This window comes from Paroedura picta, chromosome 8 (genome assembly GCF_049243985.1).
Source record: "Paroedura picta isolate Pp20150507F chromosome 8, Ppicta_v3.0, whole genome shotgun sequence".
NCBI lineage: Eukaryota > Metazoa > Chordata > Lepidosauria > Squamata > Gekkonidae > Paroedura > Paroedura picta.
Genome location: NC_135376.1, coordinates 23,253,082 through 23,277,987, shown reverse-complemented (window position 1 = coordinate 23,277,987; position 24,906 = coordinate 23,253,082). Strand labels below are relative to the sequence as shown.

The window sequence follows — 24,906 nt, the reverse complement described above, 5'->3', positions numbered from 1 at the left end:
ATTTGCACTTTTCCCCTTTAGGGTGAAAGTGATTCAAAATATTTAGAACATATACAAAAATCAATTATGTGCATAATCAGAGAATTCTGTTGTACTTTAGTGATTAGAGTTCAAAGCAGACCCATTACACTTTGGCAAGCAGTGTGCCTTTCAGAGTAAAGCAGGCCTGCTTTCTCTTATGCATTCTTTTTCTCCTGAAAGGGCTTGCATGCCCTTTCAGGGCAAAAAAATGTTGCATAAGGGAAAATATGCATGATGGGTGTATTTTCTTGTACAATCATGGGCTTGTATGGAGAAATAGTGTGAACATGCTTGTACATGAATATGGCTAGACATTTGTTTTAAAATACACTGTTACCATTTTATCACAAAGTGACTGTGCAAAATAATTTCAAATAGGCACCAAATTGTAAAACAAACCATATCAAAGAGATAAATTTGGCAGCAGCAGAAATGTGCAATAGTATCCGTTAGCCATCAATAGAACAACACAATTTAGCAACAGATGAAATTAAAAGCTGTGTCAGACCACACAGGGCTTCTGATAAACCACAAAAGACAAAACCACAGGGGAAAAACAAAGCAGACCACATGGGAAAAGCAGTGTCAGGATAGAGCATGACCACTGACAAAGCCCTCTTCATTGTAGCTATCTGGTGGGGGAACATGGAGCCAAGCCTCTCTAGATTAGAATCATAGAGTTGGAAGGGATATCCAGGGTTATCTAGTCTAACCCCCTGCACAGTGAAGGAACTCTCAACTACCTGCCCACCCACATATGATTCTATGATTCCCTGATGACCGTGGGAATACGAAGTAGCCTTCACTAATAGTCAGTGGGATGCTATGGAGTGTGTGGCAAGCCTCTTATGATTTGGGTAATTTGGGTTGTATACAGCTCAGTTGTATATAGTTCTGAGCAAGTCTGACCACCTAGAACAGATTTTCACTGGCTACCAATTGCCTTGGTATTTTATGACTTTTCCCTGAGCTCTGGTATGAGTATTCCACTGTTCTGTCATACTTGTGGAAGAGAACCAATCAGTTGTGAGGTTCAAGGCTAGCATTATATCATAGCTCATGTTGCTGTCCTAACGTGTGGGAAATCATAACCTAATCATTTCTACCTATTTGCATCTTATAGGCAAGAGAACTTATTTTTACACACTTTTTTGATGCAACTATACTGCCTATAGTTTTGAATTTTTATAGTTATTTATGATAACATTGAGCATTTATGGTACCTCGAACATTTATGGTACCTTGATGATAATATCGAACATTTGTGGTACTTTATTATGCATTTTTTCTCAAATTGTGATTTCAGGAGGTGCTATCTGGAGTTCACAATGCACTCCTGTTTTTTTTAAAAAAACTGTCTTGTGGTTTTGTACTATATATTTGCATTTTTCAAAAGTGTTCGTTTTTGTTTTCCGTATTGCAAACTGTAACATGATAATTTCTTTGAAAATTCAGCACATCTTGTAACTGTGAAACTGGCATCTACATATTTAATTTAAGTGTCCGTAGTCCTGGTTGGTAGGTACAATTCAGAGAACATTGACTCAAGTACAACTGCAATTCTAAAGACTCCTAAGAACAACATATATTATTTTGTTCTCCACTAGATGGCACGGTGTAACTTCTCTAATACTGCGGAATCCTCACCCCCTCCCCTTCCAGTCACCATTTCAGATATTGCCATTCTGCCAATGATCACTGGGCTGCATTTGAATGCTTCCCCTGCACATTGAGAAATATGAAAACTTTGATTGGTTTGGCACATCTTTGTTTAAAAAAATGTATAACCAAACAAAATACTTTTATTATGTACAAATATCAAACCTACTGGTGGTACACACAAGAAAAAAAAAGTCTTTGAACAAGGTGCAGTAATATCATCACAGGTCAGTGTAATCGTGGTATATGCGCACTTCGGACCTTCTGACACTGTGAAGTGATCTAATGCTTTCACTCCTGGTTCGCATGTTTGACTTCCTGAACAGCCTTCGTGAAAACGATCTACACATAAAAAAATAGATAATTGGATCTAGGCACACGTTACATGCAGACAGGAAAAGAGTCACTTCCTTGCAGTAGTACAGGATTTTGTGTGCTGGATCGCTGAAAAATGCATCCAGGTGACCAAAAATAAAAGGTAATCTGCACAAATGGTATGGCACAAAGCAAGTAAAAAATACAGCCACGACCACCCTGATGCTTTGGTTGTGTCTCCGTTTGCGACTTGAAGCACTAATAAATTGCTTGCTCGATTTTTGAATATATTTGGATATTTCAATATAGCACCCTATTAGGACTGTCAGTACAATGATAAACATGCTGTTGTTGACGTATAGGGCCGCTTTGTGCCACTTTACTCCTAGAGGACTTTTAAGTTTTAAGCAGTCACCTATATTTCTCCTAGTCGGGTAACCATTTGTAAGGATCATGTTTGGCACTGCCAAAAATGTCGTAATAATCCAAACACATGCCGATAGAATCTTGGTAAATGTGATGCTGTACATCCGGGAGTCTCCAAATGGTTTCACCACTTTTAGATACCGATCAATGCTAATGAGTCCCAGAAATACAATGGTGGTGTACATATTAGCATAAAACAGAACCGTCGTATACCGGCATAGGAAGAAATTGAAGTACCACGGCCCCATTCTTGAGTCCTGAATGATTTTAAATGGGAACGTCAGAGTCATTAGCAAGTCCGCGACCACAATGTTCTTAAGGTAAAAAATGAAGCTTGTCTTGTTTTGAATGTGGAAGAAAATCCATACTGCCAAGCCATTCAGCAAGATGCTTGCCAGGAAGATTATGAGGTACAGCACGGGTAGCACAATAGTTGTGAACTCATTATTTGTTGAATTCCCAAGCAGACCTTGTGAATAATTGGTTGAAACACTGTTATCTTGACCCAGTTGATGGTAATGATCTATGAAAATGATGGAAAGAAAGAATCTAAGTTGGTTACCGTTTGTAGCTACTCATACGTTGCTCTCATGTAACTATGGGAATGCCATGGGGACAATAATTCCTAGTTACAATGAAAATAGTGTTCACATGTTACTTGGAAGAACAAGCAGAAGAGCCACTTCTTGTACTTGGAAGAACAAGGAGAAGAGCTTTCTGGAAACATTTTCCCAAGCATCCATTTAAATTCTTGGCTTGAGTGTATATGTTCAGCCCCAACAACTGTGTGACTAGCCCAAGGTCACTTAGCTGGCTGCAGGTGGGTGGAAGGAAGAGGAATCGAACCCAGCTCTCAAGATTAGAAGCTGCCGTTCTTAATCACTACACCAGGTTGCAGACAGAAGAAATTGGAAAACTGTCTTAGAGTTTTTTGATATTTACCTCTGCTAAATTTTAGGGAGGGGTTCTCTGCCATTGCTTTGTATCAGTGGTACTGGTTTATCTCAAGGGCTTTCTTCCTTATAGCCTGTGTTTCTATGCCACAGGCAGTGTCTTTAGAATGCTGCTTCAGCCATGGGATGGCAAGGCATTTGTCCTTTAAACTGAAGCAGCTGTAGCCAGCTGCACAAGTATACTGAGGGAAGCAGATGACTAAGTTCCCCTCTGCATGCAAAGGCATGTTTGACAGAGTCCTGCAATGCTTAGCCAAAGACGCAGACGTAGACTGATGATAAAATGCGGTTTGGGACATTATCTGCTGTTCATAACTCTTAAAAGCGGCTCAGCAGAATTATAAGGGAGGTGTGGGATTGGGGGGGGGGCGTAAGGAGGCCACAAGTCCAACTGAAAGTGTGAGACTGTGGAAGATTTGAATACCCCAATGTAATTATGCAGATTCCCTCCCTCCGTGTCTCTGGATGGTGATTAAATCTCAGCTCTATCTCTCAGTTCATGCTTCAACAGCATTGCATGGAAAAGTAGCTGTGGAGCCTAGTCTTGACTCGTAACCATAGCCAGTATCCGTACTAAAAGTTGTCTGGCCTATTCCTTTAAGAAGAAAGGCCTTGGGATATCAGTTATGAACTCCATCATCCCTTTGGTCTTGTGTTTCATAGGGCATATGAAATGGGCTGACTCTGTTCCAGGTGATTAAGTAGGTCTACTCAGTATCCTACTGTACTCTGTTCAGTGGGCTTTACTCCTAGGAAGGTGGGTTTAGGATTGCACTCAGCACTAATATATAAGTCCTTGAATATAACAGCAGTCATTACACAAGAATCTGTATTCCTGCAGGCCTACCATGCTCATACGTAGTTGGGATGCCAGCTTGCTTATGGGTAGGCCTGTTTGCTTTTCCTGGAAATGGGGGTGGACTCAGAATTCAGTCCTCTCATCCACAGACAAATGGAAGCATGACCCTGTCTGTTCAGATTGCTGATGTGTTTTTGGCCCAGCAACAAGCTTTAGTGTCCCAGAGGCTGACCTAACAAATAGAAATGCATGTGTGGTACACGAGGAACCAAATCAAACAACAAAAAAGGGGAATTTTGTTTCCGTGCTTTTAGTGCATGAGGAAGACATCATCCTATTTGTAACAATTACGTCATGAGAAGCATTAAAATGGCTATTGTGAAATTGGTGTAGTTGTAATGGACTGTGGTTAAGGATGGGGAAATTCGTGTAAGGGGAGGGATTGGACTGGGGAAGGCAGATGCAGTTCTGTGGCTTAACATCCTTCAGTAGTTTACATCAGGATAGGCCCCAGTAAATCACTTGTTAGCGACAATAACATTGCTCCTTAGAGGAACATTCTCACAGTTATAATGGTTAATGTGATGATAAAGGAGTAGAATCAGCACCACTTCATTGCAATAGCTGTTCATAATCAGTCACTTAGCTGCATTTTAAAGATTTCCTTGCCTGGGGTAGGCACCCATCCCTTTGTACGGCAATCCACCCGTCTGTTCTCATAATAAAGAGGATTTTAAAGCATTGCTAAGAAGCATGATAACAACCACTAGTTAGCTAAGGTAACCATTATTTGCTCCTTGAAACAGTAGAAGGTTATTTTTCTCTTATTAAACTGTCAAATGTACATTAAATGAATATTGGTGAAAATAAGGGGAGACTGGTCTAGATTAATTGGTCCTCTTAGTGCTTGACGATATAATAACTCATTCTTCATGAGTGATATATTATCTGAATATGAAATGATGCTTCAAAAGTGAAGAATAAAGGCAAAGCAGCATCATTAAAACAAATAATATCTTCCTGAAAAGATGAGAGCTGTCAGAAAAAAGAGCAGAAGGGGGGAGGGCATCTTGGAGGTGAATTTAAATGACAATTATGTAATTTAATTTTCTTCTACATATAATCTCCTTTTAAGGGGAATGGTCTTACATTCCCATGTTCCTTTTGGTTTAATACAGTACTAAAAAACAACCCATTGTGGTACATTCTAGTGTCGTTATTTTGGCTTGTTCATTGTTTTGTGAAGGCTGCAAGAGTTGCAAAGGGGCACGATTCAACTTCCTAACACCTAGCAATGAGACTTGTCCAAACGCCAATGATGTTGAAAGCCCTAGTACCAGTTACCAGGTTTTATGACTAAGATGCTGTCTGGACTTCAGCTGACACAGTGTGTAATAGCAGAGAAACAGTTTTACATGAATGCCTTAGACCAGGGATAGTCAACGTGTGGTCCTCCAGATGTTCATGGACTACAATTCCCATGAGCCCCTGCCAGCAAACACTGGCAGGGGCTCATGGGAATTGTAGTCCATGTACATCTGGAGGACCACAGGTTGACTACCCCTGCCTTAGACGTTTTGGCATGACGCATGTATGCCCTTTATTGTGCTTATTGTGTTTAACTCTAGAGGTTGGGTTGCAGAACAAGGCATACCCTCAAGAGTGTGCCCTCTGAAGCAATTGTTTCACAACGAGTCCTGGTATATCCAGACCTGCTGAAACTGGTTGCTAATGGCAGCTAACTAATTAAAGGGTTTATTGTCTGACTTTGTTCAACTGAACAGGGCCATTATTATTTAGATTCTATGTTAACCTTGTATGTTAACCTATGTTAACTTTATTTTCTTTGTATAGGGTAATTCTATTCAGTTGTAGTTTAGGAAGGCTTTGAATGTTAAAACATGCTACTTATAACTAAAGCCCATGTATGAAATAAACATTAAGGTGAGGGTATAGTGGATTACCAGGAATGTTCTTTTGACCCAGAATTAATGCTGATATTATGGGTTGTCACTTGGAAGTCTGAGAATTAGAAAAAAAGTTTAGGTAATAGTCCTTCTGTGCTGTTTATTATTCAAAAGCCAGATGTTTAAACCTGACCTGTTCTTAAAATTGGTTACAGTATTAATCAGGAAATAAATAATCAACTATGATTTTATATGAAAGTAACTGAGGAAAGCTTATTGAGAAATAGTGATTACATTTTTCTCCATTGGGAATTCCAAATTAAAAAAAGTTACCTGAAAGCTTCACATATGATACATTGGACCCCATTATTATTGCTGATTTGCAGGTCAAATGCTTTTCAGGAGACACGCTGGTGGCAATTGATATGGGGTGCATCATGGGTTGTGCAAGTTTTAATTTCTGAAAAATACAGGAAGTGAAGATATTGACAAGTAAGCACGTAGTTCACGGAGAATAGCAGAATTTAAAAAAAACTTTGGTATAAGAAGGAGAAGAGGGTGATGGGGTCAAAATATTCTACAGGTTACTTTCTAATTTTAAAGGTAAAGGTAAAGGTATCCCCTGTGCAAGCACCGAGTCATGTCTGACCCTTGGGGTGACGCCCTCTAGCGTTTTCATGGCAGACTCAATACGGGGTGGTTTGCCAGTGCCTTCCCCAGTCATTACCGTTTACCCCCCAGCAAGCTGGGTACTCATTTTACCGACCTCGGAAGGATGGAAGGCTGAGTCAACCTTGAGCTGGCTGTTGGGATTGAACTCCCAACCTCATGGGCAAAGCTTTCAGGCGGCTGCCTTACCACTCTGCGCCACAAGAGGCTCTTATTTCTAATTTTAGGACTTAACAAAAACCAACTCCTAACATACAGGTTGGCCTTTCAGGAGTCTCCATGTGAAGACTGGGCACTGGCTTCTCATGTACTTGCAAGAAATTAAATCCTGGCAATGTTCTTGGTTGATATTAAAGGGGGGGGGGCATTTGTTTTTAATATATAGGGGAAATAAAATGGTGAAAAATGTGTAAAAAGTGACGTATAGATATTCCTTAATAACTGTGTTACATTAACAGCTGTCTGTATAGTTCTTGTCAGACCTATATTTTAATTCCCAAATATTAAGTTTCATGTCCATAATTTGCCAGTGTGCCTCTGCCCTCAAATCTAACTCTGTCATTGGCTTTTAGTAACTGCTCCTTTGTGCCCCAGGACCATAAAACTAATTGTCTGTCTGTCTCCAGATAATTATCATTTCTATAGTTCTCATGAGTATATGGCATGACATGAAAGAATGCAACAAAGACTGGTTGTACCTTGTGGGCAGGTAAACATGTGCGTGTTTGTGTAAAAAAGAAAAGAAGGCCAGTAGCTAACTCTTTCAAAGCTAATTTTCCTGCTTTAGATATCAAATGTGATTATACTGCCTGTAGCCTACTAAAGAGCCTCTTGTGGCGCAGAGTGGTAAGGCAGCCATCTGAAAGCTTTGCCCATAAGGCTGGGAGTTCAATCCCAGCAGCCGGCTCAAGGTTGACTCAGCCTTCCATCCTTCCGAGGTCGGTAAAATGAGTACCCAGCTTGCTGGGGGGTAAACGGTCATGACTGGGGAAGGCACTGGCAAACCACCCCGTATTGAGTCTGCCATGAAAACGCTAGAGGGCGTCACCCCAAGGGTCAGACATGACTCGGTGCTTGCACAGGGGATACCTTTACCTTTACCTTTAGCCTACTAACTGCTGTTACGTAGCTCATATGGTACATAGCTCATAGGGTCCCATGAAATCAAAGGAATTTAAATATAACTGTATTTTGGATTGTTTACCTATTTTGGTTATTAGCTTCTGATGACTGTAAGTCGTGTCTACCATTCTTGGCTTGAAAGTTTCTTGAGCAAAGGCGTAAGTACCCACCACGGGCCTTGAATTGTAAACTAGAGAGAGGGTAAAGTGATTTAACAGTGACAAACACACACTTCTGGTAAGAGAACTCATATATCACCTCAACTTCATCCCATAGTAAGTGATCACATAAATAATATTGGGGATATCTTTGACATAGTTCTTAAGAAGAAAAGAATTAGATAAATGCCTATATGATCCTTTAAGGATCCTTGAAATACTCTGGAGAGAAGTGGTTAACTCAATGAAACATCATTAAGGTTAAAAGGAAACACGTAAGCCCATTTTCCATGTTATTCAGTGAACCTTGAGATAAGTTCTGCAGGGGATTGAAGTGTCATAGCATCTAGATATGGCTTCTATGCTAAGCCTTTACCCATCTTCTCTTATTTCACACCAAGGGAAGATAACTGGCTGGATCCAGAAGGAGACTGAAATGTCTTTAAATAAATGGCTTTGTAAGCTCTCTTGAAGAAGTCATAATTATTTCTTCATGATCTTAACAATGATCTATTCACAAACATTCAATTTTTAAACACAGTGCTTGAATAAATGATGGCCCTACAAGTCCAGGTATTCATGAATGGAATAGGTTATTGGCAGCCAATCCAGTTTTTGGTAGATGCTCAGAATTCAAATTGTCTTGTTTGCCTTAACGTGACAGTTTTCTTCAGACATAAAGTTGGGAGGAATATGACTCTGTGAATATGACTCTGTTGATTCTCCTGGTCATCTCAGGGATGTTCAGGGCTGTCAATCATGGTATTTTGCGCTGTGTGTCTGGAATGTGTGTTGAGAGCAATATCCTCCAATGATCTCAGTCCTATTTAGTGGGCCAGTTCTAGAATATAGTACTAAGAGACTGCTGCTCAGTTCCCTGGCACTATGCTATGAAGTTCTGCCAAAATCTTTTTTTTTAATGTCTCATGCTATTTAATAACTGTATTAAACCCTAAGAAAGATTGTCTGGGAACCTGGAGAAAAGAGCTATCAACAGCTACACTTCTCCTTTTTAATAGATACCGATGAGATGACATATATTCTAAGCAGGCATTTAAAAATGTAATGGAATCGGTGTGGGCCAATAATCTGCTGCTCAGCCCACATTAGACAGAGATGCTATTGGCTGATGAGTACAGAATTTTAGTGATGCTACAAGTCTTGCTATGTAAATGGTACATTCCTATTATCATCCTTAACCCACTTGAATTGATGCATGAGTGGCCTCCTAAAGATATATCAATGGTATAAACTAAATAAGTAATTTCCTAGAAAGGCAGCATTTGTTCACAGATCATCTATGCTATGATTGAACACACATAGTGTGAGGTTGCTTTTGCACACTGTCTGGAAATTTCAGAATGCAGCTGCTAGATTAACTAGTAGAGATTACTGAGAACACTTTTAAAAATAATTTTGAAAGCACTGCCAGTTAACTTCTGGACACAATTGTTAGTGTCGTCTCTTACCTTAAAATCCTCTAATGGTTTGGGACTATTGTAAGGCCTTTCTTGTTCCCATAAAGAGGTAATTGGGTTGTACTTTACACAACAAGTTACAAGGCTATTTGGATAAATTGCTGTAATTTGCAAGGGCGGGTGGTATATAAATATAATGAAATAAATAAGTAGGATCCTTTAATGTAATTTTAACATTATTTAATGTGTCAGGTTAATAGTTATAATTTGCTTCTGTTCTGTTTTTTAGCTTTCTGGTTAGTTTCAGCCTTCTACAATTCTAATCCTATTTCCTGTTGATTGGATTGATTCATTCTGTGTAATCCACATTAAGTCCCAGTGACAAAGTCAGACTATAAATAAAGTAAATAAATAAAATAAATATAAACTCCAACTGGTATAGTTTTTTTTCCAGAGACCCTACTCTTGTAACTTTAAGAGACAATCTGGGTGACTGCCAATGATAGGATTTTCTTAGTAACACCAATATAGGCAATTCCCTTTACCTTTTCTTTTACATTTTAGGCATTAGTTAAATATTTAGTTTCCTAGACTTTTAATAATGCATGCTTACTGCTACTGGCTCCTTCACTCCCATCCATCCATCCATCCATCCATCCATCCAATTTTTATACCGTGCTTCCATATGGCTCAGGGTGGTTTACATATTACATCATGGGGGGGGGGGATATATGAAATGACCTAACATATAACATAGTCAATACATCAACAATAATCAGTGGTTCTGAATAACACAATTTTAGTGGTCTTAAACAACAACAATTAACAGGAACTGTAATATTGCTGCTATTTTACTGTTCCTATGACTTTCTTTTACCATCTGACATATATTTCTTATGTTTTATGCTTACTTGTTTGCTAATGAGGTTATGAACACAGTAAGAACATTCCTTAAATTTTTTTTTAAAAAACTAGGGTATTTATCTCCTTACTTGCCTTTATTTGATTTCTTTGATTGAGTCTGTACAATATGTCACCTACAAGGATAAATTCACACCACATGTGTGAACTTATACCTCCTGCTTTTGCAGCATCCCAGTGCAAAACTAAAGGTTATGAAGCATCTGAAATGCCATCTAAATAATTGGTGAAATTGCACTTGGGAAGTGCTGTTCTTCACATATTCTCTTGAAAGAAGAACTACACTGTTCACAAACCTTCCTAAGCTCTTTTCCCCCTTAGAATACCTTACAATAAAAAGACAGGGTGGTTTATTTGGATTTCAGGAACTTCTAGAAGTTTCTATGGAAGATGATCACCCTGTTCAACCACATTAAAGGTCTTATCAGTGCTCATGTGATTTTGCTGGGTGCCATAGAGCAGGGATCCTCAACCTGTGGTCCTCCAGATGTTCATAGACTACAATTCCCATGAGCCCCTGCCAGCAAATGCTGGCAGGGGCTCCTGGGAATTGTAGTCCATGGACATCTGGAGGGCCGCAGTTTGACTACCCCTGCTCTAGGCCCTGTTGTTGGCCATCCTGTGTGAGACAGGATGCTGGACCAGATTGAACCAGTGGTCTGACCCAGCAGAGGGTGGCCTTATGTTCATGTGTTATGTTCTTTTGAACACTCGTACCCTTTTTTTTTTTTGGTATCCCCCTCCTGTCCTGTATAATGGAAATTTTGCACTGGGATTTGCTTAATATTTCTAAGTTGTTCTTCACATTAAAGTCTTGTTCCTTTGTATAAACTTTGAGGCCAGCTGGAGTCTTTTGAGCAGATGTTCCTTTTAGGAGCCTAAAACATTTTTTGGAAATTATGCAAGGCTGTTCTCCTTCAAAAAGATATTTCCACATTAATACTACTTGGGAAAGTAGGAATTTCTGTCACGGGGAAATGTAGTTGCTACATTGCAGGTTCTGATCGATGTGATTTTTCTGAAGCTTGTAAAATGTACATGTAATATTTTGATTTTGTGAGCTGTTTTGAACATTGTAATAAAGTAACATAAATAAACTGAGAAAAAGAAAGAGACTCTGAAAATTGGGCCAGCTTTCTCTCCTGTCACTGAGCCAGAGGAAACATGAACCCACTAAAATGGTGGGGCATTGAGGTCAATTTGTCAAGCCTGATCTCTGTCTGAACTCTTGTTATAAGAATTCATCTAAAACTCTACTGCATTGCTATTTCTGCATTTCTATTTTGTTAATTTCTGGTGTTCATAACAGGTTTTCTCTGGAAACTGTGCAGTACAGGCATACCCTACCAAGGTGACATCTTGTAATTTCCCCACCTTTTTTTAGAATGTAAGCAGCATAGTAAGTGGCACAGTACAGCTGAATATTGTCAGCTGAATAAGCAGTACTTGGAAGGGAGACCACCAAGGAAGACTCTGCAGAGGAAGGCAATGGCTAACCACCTCTGCTTCTCCCAGACTAGCATGACCTTGCTTGGAAGGCCCTTGCTGGGGGTGCTACAAGTCAACTCAACTTGGTGGCATGCCATGTACACAAGCAACAGAGTTTTAGCTCTTATGTCCTTGAGTGAACCTTATGATTTTATGAGCAATGTTTATGTCTTCAAAGATTGCATAAGAAAAGATAAGGAATTATAATACATACTTAATGAAAAAAGCGAATTTCCTGACAAGATATGCTTTGTGAATGCTTTTATTCTTTTCATTTGGCCATCATACAGTGAGCTCCTATATCATAGAATACGGTCCCTATCACAGGAAACCGTATGTGCAGGTGTAGGTAATTTGTGGGAGGAGTATTCTGGCACTTATTTGCAGAGGAGTCATGAATATCATGGCTGAATCTAGAAAAGATGAACCAGTTTGGCAGAGAATTAGATATATAAGGGATCAAAGGCTCATCCAATATGAGTGACTTTCCATAGTTTAGTATTTATTCATCAGTCTCCATCTCCCCACAGCTCAGCCTACTCATTGCCCAGTGTGTCATAAGCAGAGAGCAGGTTCAGTACATGAAAGGTTCTGGCATACCCAAGGGTACTCCCATGAAGCCAGATTATGATAGAAAGAAAGCAACAACACCACACATCTTGCCAAATGGTTGTAAAGATAATAAATGTAAGTGGAACTTGTTATAATAACAATTTAAGTAAAAGTGTTACAAATGAGGAGCATGAATTTTATAAATTTAAGTTTTGGTTCAAGGTGGGGATGGACTGGATTTAATTACCCCTAAGGGTCCTGATCTTTATAGCCCAGACTAGCATGACCTTGAAAGAAAAGCAGGCTCAGTCCTGGGAGACTACCAAAGAAGTCCCAAAGTTATGATGTGGAGGCAGGCAATAGCAAACCACTTGAAAGCACACTGTCATGTCCCCAGCAGCTGCCATTGCCCAGACGGTCCTGCCGCTTTCACTATTTCGAGGTATGAATAAAAAAGCAGCCTTGTGTGTTACAATGCAGCAGCATTGTAGCATGATAACCTAGGTGTTATCATGTTAACATCATTTCTGTTATTTAAGAAATAACATCTGGTATACCTTGAGGGGAAGGGGAAAGGCAATTGAGGGCACAGAATTGTGAAATGATGTGGTGCAATTTTTTAAAAAGGTGCAAGCAGGCACCATTTATTTCAGGCCATCTGTAAATTAAGTGATGCTCCCAAGAAGGCCTTTTGGGGGTGGGGAGAGTGAACTGCACAGCCGATGGAAGAGGGGAGCATTTGGGCTCCCTCCCAACAAGAGGGGGAGGGAAGATGGTGATGAGGAAATAGCAATAAGGAAAAAATAACATCCAGTATACTGGGGCAGGCGATTAAGGGCACTCAATGGTGGAACAACGGGGTTCAATTAAAAGAAAGGTGAAAGCGGGCACTATTTTGCAAAAAAAAAATACTTTTTAGGAAAGGGGAAGAGAGCAAAGCATCATGTGAGCTGCCTCCTTCAGACTCTCAATGCAGAAAACATGGCATATTTCAGCCTGGGAAACTAGGGGAGGGAAGCCCAATTACAGAAAGCAGTGTCCACTCGAAGCATCCAATCAAAATCCAGAGTGAGGCTAAAACAAGGTATGTCTCCTTATGTGTAAACAATCTCATTGGAGCTCATGTAATCCCAAGCACGTATATCCAGTGGTCTTACCTTAAAAAAAAATCTGTAACAAACATTTCCTTTTTTTTTTTTAACTTGGAGCTGCCAGCAAAAGCTTAAGATGGTAGTAGTTAATGCCAGACCCCCTTCAAGGATCGCTGCCTTGTTGTGGCAAGGGGGCTTGCGTAGTTCAGTGAAGCTATGAGCTATGCCGTGCAGGGCCACCCAAGACGGACAGGTCATAGCTGAGAGCTCTGACAAAAGGTGATCCACTGGAGAAGGAAATGGCAAACCACTCCAGTATCTTTGCCATGAAAACTCTATGGACAGTTCCAATAGGCATAACGATATGACGCCGGAAGATGAGCCCCTCAGGTCGGAAGGTGTCCAATATGCTACTGGGGATGAGCAGACGGCTAGTACGAGTAGCGCCAGAATGAATGAAGCGGCTGGGCCAAAGCCGAAAGGACGCTCAGTTGTGGAAGTAACTGGTGGCGAAAAGACAGTCCGATGCTGTAAAGATTTTTATTCCATAGGAACCTGGAACGTCAGATCCATGAATCAAGGCAAGCTGGACGTGGTTAAACAAGAAATGAGAAGACTGAACATCGACATTTTAGGAATCAGTGAACTAAAATGGACAGGAATGGGTGAATTTAATTCAGATGATCATCAGGTATACTACTGTGGACAAGAATCTCGCAGAAGAAATGGAGTAGCCTTCATAATCAATAAGAGAGTAGGAAAAGCAGTCTTGGGATACAATCCCCAAAATGACAGAATGATCTCAGTTCGAATCCAAGGCAAACCATTCAACATCACAGTGATCCAGGTCTATGCCCCAACCACTGCTGCTGAAGAGGATGAAGTTGATCAGTTCTATGAAGCCCTACAACACCTTATAGAAGCAACGCCAAAAAATGATGTGCTTATCATCATGGGGGATTGGAATGCTAAAGTAGGAAGCCAAAAGATAACTAGGATAACAGGCAAGTTTGGCCTTGGAGTACAAAATGAAGCAGGGTACAGGCTGGTAGAATTTTGTCAAGAGAATACAATGGTCATAGCAAACACTCTTTTCCAACAACCCAAGAGACGACTCTACACATGGACATCACCAGACGGTCAACACAGAAATCAGATTGACTATGTACTCTGCAGCCAAAGATGGAAAAGTTCTATACAGGCAATAAAAACAAGACCAGGAGCTGATTGTGGTTCAGATCATGAGCTTCTTGTTGCAAAATTTAGGCTTAAATTGAAGAAAGTAGGGAAAAGCACTAGGCCACTCAGGTACGAACTAAATCATATCCCCGACGAATATACAGTAGAGGTGACAAATAGATTTAAGGAATTAGATCTGATAGACAGAGTGCCTGAAGAACTATGGACGGAGGTTCGCGACATTGTACAAGAGGTAGCAACTAAAACCATCCCAAAGAAAAAGAAATGCAAGAAATCAAAATGGCTGTCTGAGGAAGCTTTACAAATAGCTAAGGAGAGAAGGGAAGTGAAAGGCAAGGGAGAAAGAGAAAGATACACCCAATTGAATGCAGAATTCCAGAGAAAAGCTAGAAGAGATAAGAATGCCTTCTTAAATGAACAGTGCAAACAAATAGAAGAAAACAATAGAATGGGGAGGACCAGAGATCTTTTCAAGAAAATTGGAGATATGAAGAGAACGTTTCATGCAAAGATGGGTATGATAAGGGACCAAAATGGTAGGGACCTCACAGAAGCAGAAGAGATTAAGCAAAGGTGGCAAAATTATACAGAAGAACTATACAAGAGCGAGCTTAACATCCCTGATGACCACAGTGGGGTAGTTACTGACCTGGAGCCAGACATCCTGGAATGTGAAGTCAAATGGGCCTTAGGAAGTCTGAGCAACAATAAAGCTAGTGGTGGTGACAGCATTCCAGTTGAACTATTCAAAATCTTAAAGGACGATGCAGTAAAAGTGCTACACTCAATATGCCAGCAAATTTGGAAAACTCAGCAATGGCCACAGGATTGGAAAAGGTCAGTTTACATTCCAATCCCAAAGAAGGGCAATGCCAAAGAATGTTCAAACTACCGCACCATTGCACTAATTTCTCATGCTAGCAAAGTTATGCTCAAAATCCTACAAGCTAGGCTCCAGCAATATGTGGACCGAGAACTTCCAGAAGTACAGGCAGGATTTCGAAGAGGTAGAGGAACTAGAGATCAAATTGCCAACATACGCTGGATCATGGAAAAAGCTAGGGAGTTCCAGAAGAAAATCTACTTCTGCTTCATTGACTATGCTAAAGCCTTTGATTGTGTGGAGCACAACAAATTGTGGCAAGTTCTTAAAGAGATGGGAATACCAGAGCATCTTGTTTGTCTCTTGAGAAATTTATATGCAGGTCAAGAAGCAACAGTGAGAACTGAACATGGAATCACGGATTGGTTCAAAATTGAGAAAGGAGTTCGGCAAGGCTGTATACTGTCGCCTTGCCTATTTAACTTGTATGCGGAGCACATCATGAGAAAGGCGGGATTAGAGGAGTCACAAATTGGGATCAAGATTGCAGGGAGAAATATCAACAACCTCAGATATGCAGATGATACCACTCTAATGGCAGAAAGTGAAGAGGAACTAAAGAGCCTGTTGATGCGGGTGAAGGAGGAGAGTGCAAAAGTTGGCTTGAAACTCAACATCAAGAAAACAAAGATCATGGCAGCCGGCCCTCTCAATTCCTGGCAAATAGATGGGGAAGAAATGGAGATAGTGACAGATTTTATTTTCCTCGGCTCCAAGATCACTGCAGATGGGGACTGCAGCAAAGAAATTAAAAGACGCTTGCTCCTAGGGAGGAAAGCTATGGCAAATCTAGACAGCATCCTAAAAAGCAGAGACATCACCCTACCAACAAAAGTGCGTTTAGTCAAAGCTATGGTATTCCCAGTTGCAATGTATGGCTGCGAAAGTTGGACCATAAGGAAGGCCGAGCGTCAAAGAATTGAGGCTTTTGAACTCTGGTGCTGGAGAAGACTCTTGCGAGTCCCTTGGACTGCAAGGCGAACAAACCGGTCAGTCCTAGAGGAGATCAGCCCTGACTGCTCTTTAGAAGGCCAGATCCTGAAGATGAAACTCAAATACTTTGGCCACCTCATGAGAAGGAAGGACTCCCTGGAGAAGAGCCTAATGCTGGGAGTGATCGAGGGCAAAAGAAGAAGGGGACGACAGAGAATGAGGTGGATGGATGGAGTCACTGAAGCAGTAGGTGCAAACTTAAAAGGACTCCAGGGAATGGTAGAGGACAGGAAGGCCTGGAGGATCATTGTCCATGGGGTCGCGATGGGTCGGACACGACTTCGCACATAACAACAACAAAAGTTAATGCCAGAAAAGTTTTTGCCTACGTTGCTGCTTCAATGTGAATTTTAGTGTGGAAGACTCCTTTTTGCTGACAGATCTTAGGTAGTATTCTGGCTTGTGTTGCTACGTTTATTTTAGCAACAATAAAATGAAAGCTTGACATAGATAATGAATGTATGTTAAGTATACTATACTGCCCATATGGTGCAATTTGTGTCACTAATGTTGATAGACTGGTTTGTGTGAATCCCTGATATAGCTATGTGCAAGAAATTAAATCATAAGTTGTAGGATGTATTGAAATAACTCAAGAGGATGATGGATTAACTGTAATTGCTAGTGTGTTTGCGATATTTGACCTATTTAAGAACTGTCAAATTGAAAGAGTAATAACAGAAAGTACTGCATGAAACCTTCAATCCCTCTCAATCTGGCTGCTATCTGTGTAATACATTTTAATCCTGCCCTTCATCCAAGAGGCTCATGGAGTGTGCAGTTCTTCTTTTCTGATTTTATCATCTCTTACCCTGTGTGAGAGAAAGTGAGTGATCCAAGGTCACCAGCATGCTTCATGGCAAAGTAGAGATTTTCACCTGGGTCCAGTATTTTAACCACTTAAATGCTCTGGCTCTTGTCCCTTCCTCTATATGGTTCTCCAGAGCTAGTGGACCATAATGACTAAAAGACTGGATTACAAATCAGGAGGTCCAGTTTGATTTTACTAAGTAGCTGTAGGCAACTCACCCTTTTTAAACCTAAGTCCTCCCATGAGGGAATGACAGATTGACCTTTGTATAGACTTTTTGCAATGTACGTGAAGTCCTTTGGCTAGCTGAAATAAAGGCTTTCTGTTGATACAGCCTAGTTGTAAGAGAAGTTATTTTCACATCCTGGAGGAAAGACTCGGCTAGGTTCAAGTGACAGGTTAGGAGCAGCATTGGAGGTTTATCACAGTCTGGATCTCTGCAAAAGGAAGATGTAAGCAGAAGTGGTGTGGAGGAGGAGAGGATGTTAATAGCATCGATGTAGGCAAGAGATCAAGATGACTTGTCTGGGTTGCATATTGACAAGAGGAAGATCCCAGTCAAGTCTGTTTCAAATGGTTTTTCAGTTTAGTAATTATTGTGAGAAGAACACATACCAAGATGTATAGAGCGTTAACTTGTATGAGTATGATGAATACAACTGTTCTAAGAGAGAGAGAAAAAAAGCCCTGGAAAGCCCAACTTTGTCCTCTCAGCAGTCTTAATTTCTTTCTATGCATTCTATTGGCCATGAAAACTAGATAAAATGATATTACTGCAAGAACCCCTGTTAATTTCATATCTTCTACCTCTAGGTTTTCTTCAAGCACCCAAGTTGGAAGATAGCTGAATTATAATTATGGGAGTGTGTGTGTTAAATCTCCTCAAGGAGACAATGCCTCAGTTCAGACATAATACGGAATTATTTTAACTATAGTTTGTTACTTTGTTATTTTGGGCAACCAGAATCCCGCTCATCAAATTCCTGGTTTGTCTTGACAAATGCTGATCTTATAACTTTCTTTGCTCTGTGGCCCACACTGTGTCCCAGAAGAAACTGAGCTTAAGCCCCCCAAAGTCCACATTAGTTTGTTATTTGAAACCCAACATTGGATTAATTCTTTTACTAGGAAAATGGAGTATTCTTGGCTTCAAGGATACTGGATAAGCATCAATGCAATCATTCAGTAATGTTCTTTCAGAGATAAGGCATGTTGCTGAATGCAGGAGTAAACTGTGTCTTTTCTGTGACAGAATGGAGTTTAAAACACTTGCAGTATTCCTCCGATAAGGTTGAAAAATGACATTATATTTGCCCAGTTTGTAGCTTTAGATCCAGGCCTGAGTGGGCCTATACTGAATTGTATTCTTCGCACTCAGTCGTATCAAACATTGGCATTCATGTGTACATTCAAACACATTTCCAGTACTACTGTTCACGCTATGGGTATTCTCCCCATGTCAAGCCCACAAAGTTCCTTGCGTACTGAAGTTACAATAATTATATTCCTAGCCAAGAACTTCAAGAAATGCCACAGCAGGACATTTGTAAGTCCTGAAAAATTAAATATTAACATTATGCATATGATAGCATGGGTAAGTATAGACTTTTAAGTGATGCAAGCTACTGAGGCTTAATTATTGGGAAGATTAACTTAGTGCACTAAGGAAGGTTTCTGCCTTGTACTTGGGAGTTCAGCTATCTTTGGTGGAACTTCCAAATAAACAACCAATGTAATTAAGCTTCATTTTTGTTAGAGTAGATGAGTGATAGGGTTGTGAGTGTCCTGCATAGTGCAGGGGGTTAGACTATAGATGGCACAGGAGGTCCCTTCCAATTCTATGATTCTATGTTTTTAAAGGCCTTCTCTTGCCAGAGCTTTTCCACTTCAGTGGTTATACAGGAATCTGTAATCAGTTTGGGGGTTTGAAGTCCATAACTGTGACTGTGGAAGCAGAAACTTAATGTGATTTGTGCAGTGCCATCCCTGTTAGAATGTGATCGAAAGGAGATTAGACAGATCCAATGACATGGTGACTAAAGGGAACCTCCACATGCTGAGGGAATGAACTTCTGAATACCTGTACCAGGAGGCAACATCAGTAGGGCTATTTTTGGGGCCCTCAGAGTAAATGGGCCATCCACTGTGTGAGACAGGATACTGGACTGCTGGCCTAATCCAGATGGGATCTTCTTATGTTCACATTCTTCTATAGCATCTTCAGCCTCCAAACAATTGAAGGGTAGGATCGGAAAGCCCTTTGTGTTGGTAAAGGATGGCTCTTCTTAAGAGGAACTATTCCCTTCCAAGCTTATTCCAAACAATAGCCTTGAACAACTCACCAAATCCTATCAGATAGTATAGTTTGCCCCTTATTCCTAAAAATTGAGGTTGTGATCCAGATACTCATTTTTATTCCCATATTATGTTCCCCACTACTCACAGATTTGTGGAAACATATTAATTTTGACCCCAATATTTACACACCAAAGGCTATAGTTATGCTTTTAGCTCAGTGTTCCATTATCCATTGCTTACGGTTGCAATGACATGGATATGGTGCAGGTTCTTAATTCACGGAAGATACTAAAAAATACCTTTGGGTCTTTTAAGGAAATGTGTAGAGTGGAATGTGTAGAGAAACCAATTGTATAAATGCTTAAATAGCTCAGGGTTTTTGGCACAATCCCACTCTGTATTTCCTGTAAATAGTAAAACATTACTTCATCATGTGAGGCAGTGATGTGTTAGTATTTTAGGACTGTCCTGCACATCATTTATATCAATTTTCAAATGACGCATGACCATCAGATTAAAATATGGTTACTACAATATTTCCATAAGATTGTATCCAAAGACTTGCAGTTAGTATGGGAGTCACCTTTCCTGCCTTTGCATGGCCCTTCCAGACCCCGCCTCCATGGCTGCTCAAGTATGGGATGTAGTGTAAGGCAGGGGTAGTCAACCTGTGGTCCTCCAGATGTCCATGGACTACAATTCCCATGAGCCCCTGCCAGCCTTTGCTGGTAGGGGCTCATGGGAATTGTAGTCCATGGACATCTGGAGGACTACAGGTTGACTACCCTTGAGGTTTTGTAACGACTGCTTGTAATGACATCTCAATCCTGCTACCCTTGCAGGATTTTCTCTCTCTAGTTAATCTGGCAATCCACGTGCTAGAATAATGGTCTCATTGAAAACTGGACACCTATAATTTCTTAAGTTTTTTTTTTAATTGGACTTTTCTCTGTCTCCCCCCCCCCCCCCCCCGTAAGCAGCTTTTGCAAATTGGACAAACTGCTGTTTTAGGATGAAAATGGAATGACAGCGTTGAATCTTAAGAAAGCAGAACTCAAAACTTGCCTTGTTTTCCAATTCTGGCATTCTCGTAATGGCCTTGTTGCAAATGAATCCAGGAATGAGTGCCGAATGGGCTGATGTTTTTGTGAACTGAGCTGCATATTGTTCAGAACATTGCATTCTACCATGCCAGGGCTTCCCCAGGCATTTTGGGAACTGGTGCAACCCAGACACCTCTACATGCCACTACATGTACAAAAGAACTGTATAGCTGGTGAGTAAACTCTGCCTAGAATCCCTCTAGGGTAGGGAGTGCAGGGAAGGCACCTGCGGTTGGGAATGGAGACTAACGTGCATTGTAGAGGGGGAACACTTAAGGATGAAAGAGGGCTGAGAAAGAGGAAGGTGGAGAGTCACACAGGCTGAAAAGATATCAGGAAGTTCAGAATTTTTTTTTGGGGGGGGGACTTCTCACACACCCTGTGAGGCCAGGATGACTCTTTTCAATTAAACCTACTTTTCTTTTCCCCAACAGACAAGGCCATATTTCTCTCTGCAGCTAGTAAATGCAGTTAAACTCCCAAAGACAAGAGAAAGTTCAGGATGAATCGTGGGAGGTACAGGAAGATGCTCCCCCCCCCCCCGCAAATAGTGCACAAATGAAAACTGCTGCTCTATGGCTTCTTTTAAACTTCTGTTTTTGAATTAGTAAAGAAAGGGGATCCTGGAAGCATGCAGTCCAAATCTTAGAAAGCAGTCCTGCTTCTGTGAAATCATTGGTTACCCTTTTTGCTATCAAAACTAAGCAATGTGCATACTGACCTTTAACCTGGGGGGGGGGTCCCTTCAAAATTTTCAAGCTTTAAAATATAAGCTACAATAAAAGCTTTCACTTCACCTGTCTAAAAAGATTAGATCAGAGCTTTGCTGCTTTGCAAGCTGAAAGAGCTTGGCTGTTTATGAATTCATTGAATAAAACTTTGTTGGTTTTAAAGGTGACGCTGGACTCTAAATTGGTTATGAATTCATTGATAAGCTAGCTGAATGCAGGCAATTATGCCCAGTCAGGTGGCATAATCATAAGCAGCCTGCTAACAGCTTAGAAGATACATTCATGGTATTTTGAAATGAGGCGCCTTGTTTGTGGTGGTTTTTAAAAGATTCGGTTAACCCAGAGTGTGAAGCAGCCTGATTTCAGAAACATTCATGTAACAAAGGTAATTCAAACCCAGTAATTCTATTTGCTGAGCAAGACACAACAGATCTTTCGGTTAGATTGTATTCCGCTCTTTGCCCCAGAATCTCAGATTTCTCCCTTCGTTTTATCCTCCCGACAATCTGAGAGGTGAGGCTGGTGCAGAGAGGTGACCCCAAGTCACCCAGTAAGCTTTGTGCTTCCGTGGGGATCTGAACCCAGACCTCCCTGGTCTGCTGCTACTCCACACTAGCTCTTTAAAGCTAAAAGCAACCGTCCAATACAGTTTTTAAGTTTGCCTGTTTTACAACATGTGAGTTAAATCTTTTGGCTGCCTCTGGCTTCAGGAGCTGAAAGACATCACTTCACTACTCCATGTAACATATGAAAGGTCAATCAGTCTACTCTAGACTTTTTGCAGATTAAAGCGGAGTGGAAACCTGCCTCCGGAAACACTTTACACTTAATGCATTTCACGCTGCCTTTAAGTACTTGCTTCAGATATACTTTAAAAACATTTCATAAAATATAGTTATTATACTGAGAGAATTTTTAAAAAGTACCTGCCATTGTCTTTGTTACTCTTCAGCGTCTCTGGAAGGCATTATGTGCTCCTTTCTTGTTTCCAGTAGAAGAATAAACACATGTCTTGATCTGAAGTATGGAACACCTTCTCTGTGTAAGGTGGGTTTATTAATTCAAGGGGAGGGGGGTATTAGATCCTCAGTTCATGCATGCCGTCTTCATAACTCCTCATCAGAAATGCCCCAGCTAGGAAGAACTTGAGCAACTGGCTTTTGCAGTACCGGTGGATGACTCACAAGGTAGTGTAGGTGAGACTCGGAAACGTGGGGCTTGCTTCCCAAATCCAGAGCAAAATTAAAGTGGCAGTGATTTGACTGTGAAAGCAAAGAAAGGGCTGGAATGCATGCTTTATATTAATAGAAGAGGTGAAGAAGAGCTTGTTTTTATACCCTGTTTCCCACTATCTGAAGGAGTCGCAAAGTAACTTACAAACACCTTTCCCTTCCTCTCCCTACAACAGACACCCTAGGACAGAGGTAGTCAAACTGTGGCCCTCCAGATGTCCATGGACTACAATTTCCATGAGCCCCTGTCAGCAAACACTGGGAATTGTAGTCCATGAACATCTGGAGGACCACAGGTTGACTACCCCTGCCCTAGGAGGTAGGTGGGGCTGAGAGAGTTCTCAGAGAACTGCTCTGTTAGAGAACTCAGCTGGCTGCATGTGGAGGAGTAGAGAATCAAACACAACTCTCCAGATTAGAGGTGCTGTTCTTTAACCACAACACCATGCTGGTGTCTTATATATGGGGTAACTAAAAGATAGCCTTCATTTTGAGGATGTGTGGGTCAGAAACAACAGTAGACGTATGTCAGAAACAGTTTATTAAAAGATCAGTTGTCTTGCCTCAGATATCACTGAAACCAGTGAAAAGAGACAAGGGCAGAATATGGGTTATACCTTTTTCATATGATGGGCTGTCATAGGAATAACAAATAGTGAAAGTTCTGTGGTGCCTTAATAGTCCAGTGCTAACTTCAGGATTTTCAAGATGTTAGGCTAGACATTTTCATGAAAATGGGACACTCTTTTGCTGTGTATTTTATTGCGTGTTCTGTGCAAAATGGCAATATTAAGGTGGTAACTCCTTTACCTGCCATTTAGGAAATGGCCAGTTTACCACTTGCTAGCCACTACATCTTTTTATTTTGTGATCTAATCATATGTGAAGAGGAATTTTCCCTATTATGTAGTTCAGATATATTTTCCACATCTTTATGTTGTTTGTTGTGCAGGTTTTTGAAAAGTTAGTTGAAAAACTCCCCCTTTTCCCACCCTCTATTTACTGTATAAATATGGTATTAGATGGCCTCTGGAAGCCTCTTTTTCCTTCTGTTAAATCTTCAAAATTACTAGAAGAGGAAGAAGAAGAAGGAACTGGTTCTTATATACCCCTTTTCCCTACCCGAAGGAGTCTCAAAGCGGCTTACATTCACCTTCCCTTTCCTCTCCCCACAACAGACACCCTGTGAGGGAGATGAGGCTGAGAGAGCCCTGATATTATTGCTCGGTCAGAACAGTGCTGTGGCGAGCCCAAGGTCACCCAGCTGGTTGCATGTGGTGGGGGAGTGTGGAATCACACCGGCTCGCTAGATTAGAAGTCTGTGCTCCTAACCACTACACCAAGGTGGCAATTTACTCTCAGTGGCAAATTACCTCTCAAGTATTCCTTGCTTTGAAAACTACTGGGTTTCCATAAGTGAACTGCGACTTGATAGCACCCCCCCCCCCGAAAACTGCAGGTGTTTGTGTTTTCAGTGTGTACGTGCTTGGCCAGACACAGCAGAAGTTTTATTATACTGATGAAATTTACTGTAGTATAAAAAGGGTTAAAACTGTCCTTGGAGTTGCTTTTAATCTAGGCATAGTTTTAGCCAGTTTGCAAGCTGAGGCTTGTCAAGCTTTAAGTCTGCCTATAATAAGAAACTCCACGAGGTGGGTGACATATCTGGTATGAAATGTAAGGTGGATGAGTAGAACAAGGAAAGGCTGCAAAATCCTGCAGAAAGACCCAGGGCTTTGGACAAATTCATACACAAGCATTTCAGATTTTGGGATCTGGGGGCTGAGACCTCAGTGTAGATGTGGGACAATAGACCCATTCTATCAAACATGTTCCAATGACTTACAAGCTATGTTTATTGTGTATTTTTAAAATGCCTTCTAGTTCTAAAAATGCTGTCAACACTAATCAAACAATGAAGCCTTTTTCTAAGCATAAGGCTTTGTACATCATCTGTTTCATTCTTCATAACAGTAGTCATTCTGGACCAAATGAAAAGCTTGATTAGACCTAATATGTTTCTCCGTCTTAAATAGCAACCCTAGTTCAGATCAGAACGGCAGCTTAATTATTTAGCTCACATAGAGTTTTCATAACTACAGCTGCCCCCCAGCCAAGTTGATATCTGGCTTATTTGAGGATATGAACAACTCAGG

At 40.7% G+C, this 24,906-nt stretch overlaps 2 protein-coding genes across 9 annotated transcripts in view; one reads left to right on the top strand and one right to left on the bottom strand.

Moving 5' to 3' along the window:
* The window catches only part of MED12L (mediator complex subunit 12L), a 201,831-nt gene that overhangs the window by 76,337 nt on the left and 100,588 nt on the right, over positions 1-24,906 (top strand). The gene's annotated exons all lie outside the window — the stretch shown is intronic.
* Positions 1,669-22,908, bottom strand: GPR87 (G protein-coupled receptor 87). Of its 3 annotated transcripts, XM_077348676.1 has the most exons (4): positions 22,445-22,908; positions 7,954-8,061; positions 6,414-6,540; positions 1,669-2,944 (listed from the first exon to the last, which is right to left on the bottom strand). In XM_077348676.1, exons 3-4 carry the CDS (start codon positions 6,517-6,519, stop codon positions 1,902-1,904), a joined length of 1,149 nt encoding a protein of 382 aa, XP_077204791.1. In that variant the 5' UTR covers positions 6,520-6,540; positions 7,954-8,061; positions 22,445-22,908; the 3' UTR covers positions 1,669-1,901. The 3 variants fall into 3 exon arrangements, with proteins under 3 accessions (XP_077204791.1, XP_077204790.1, XP_077204792.1); XM_077348675.1 differs by lacking the exon at positions 7,954-8,061; XM_077348677.1 differs by lacking the exons at positions 6,414-6,540; positions 7,954-8,061.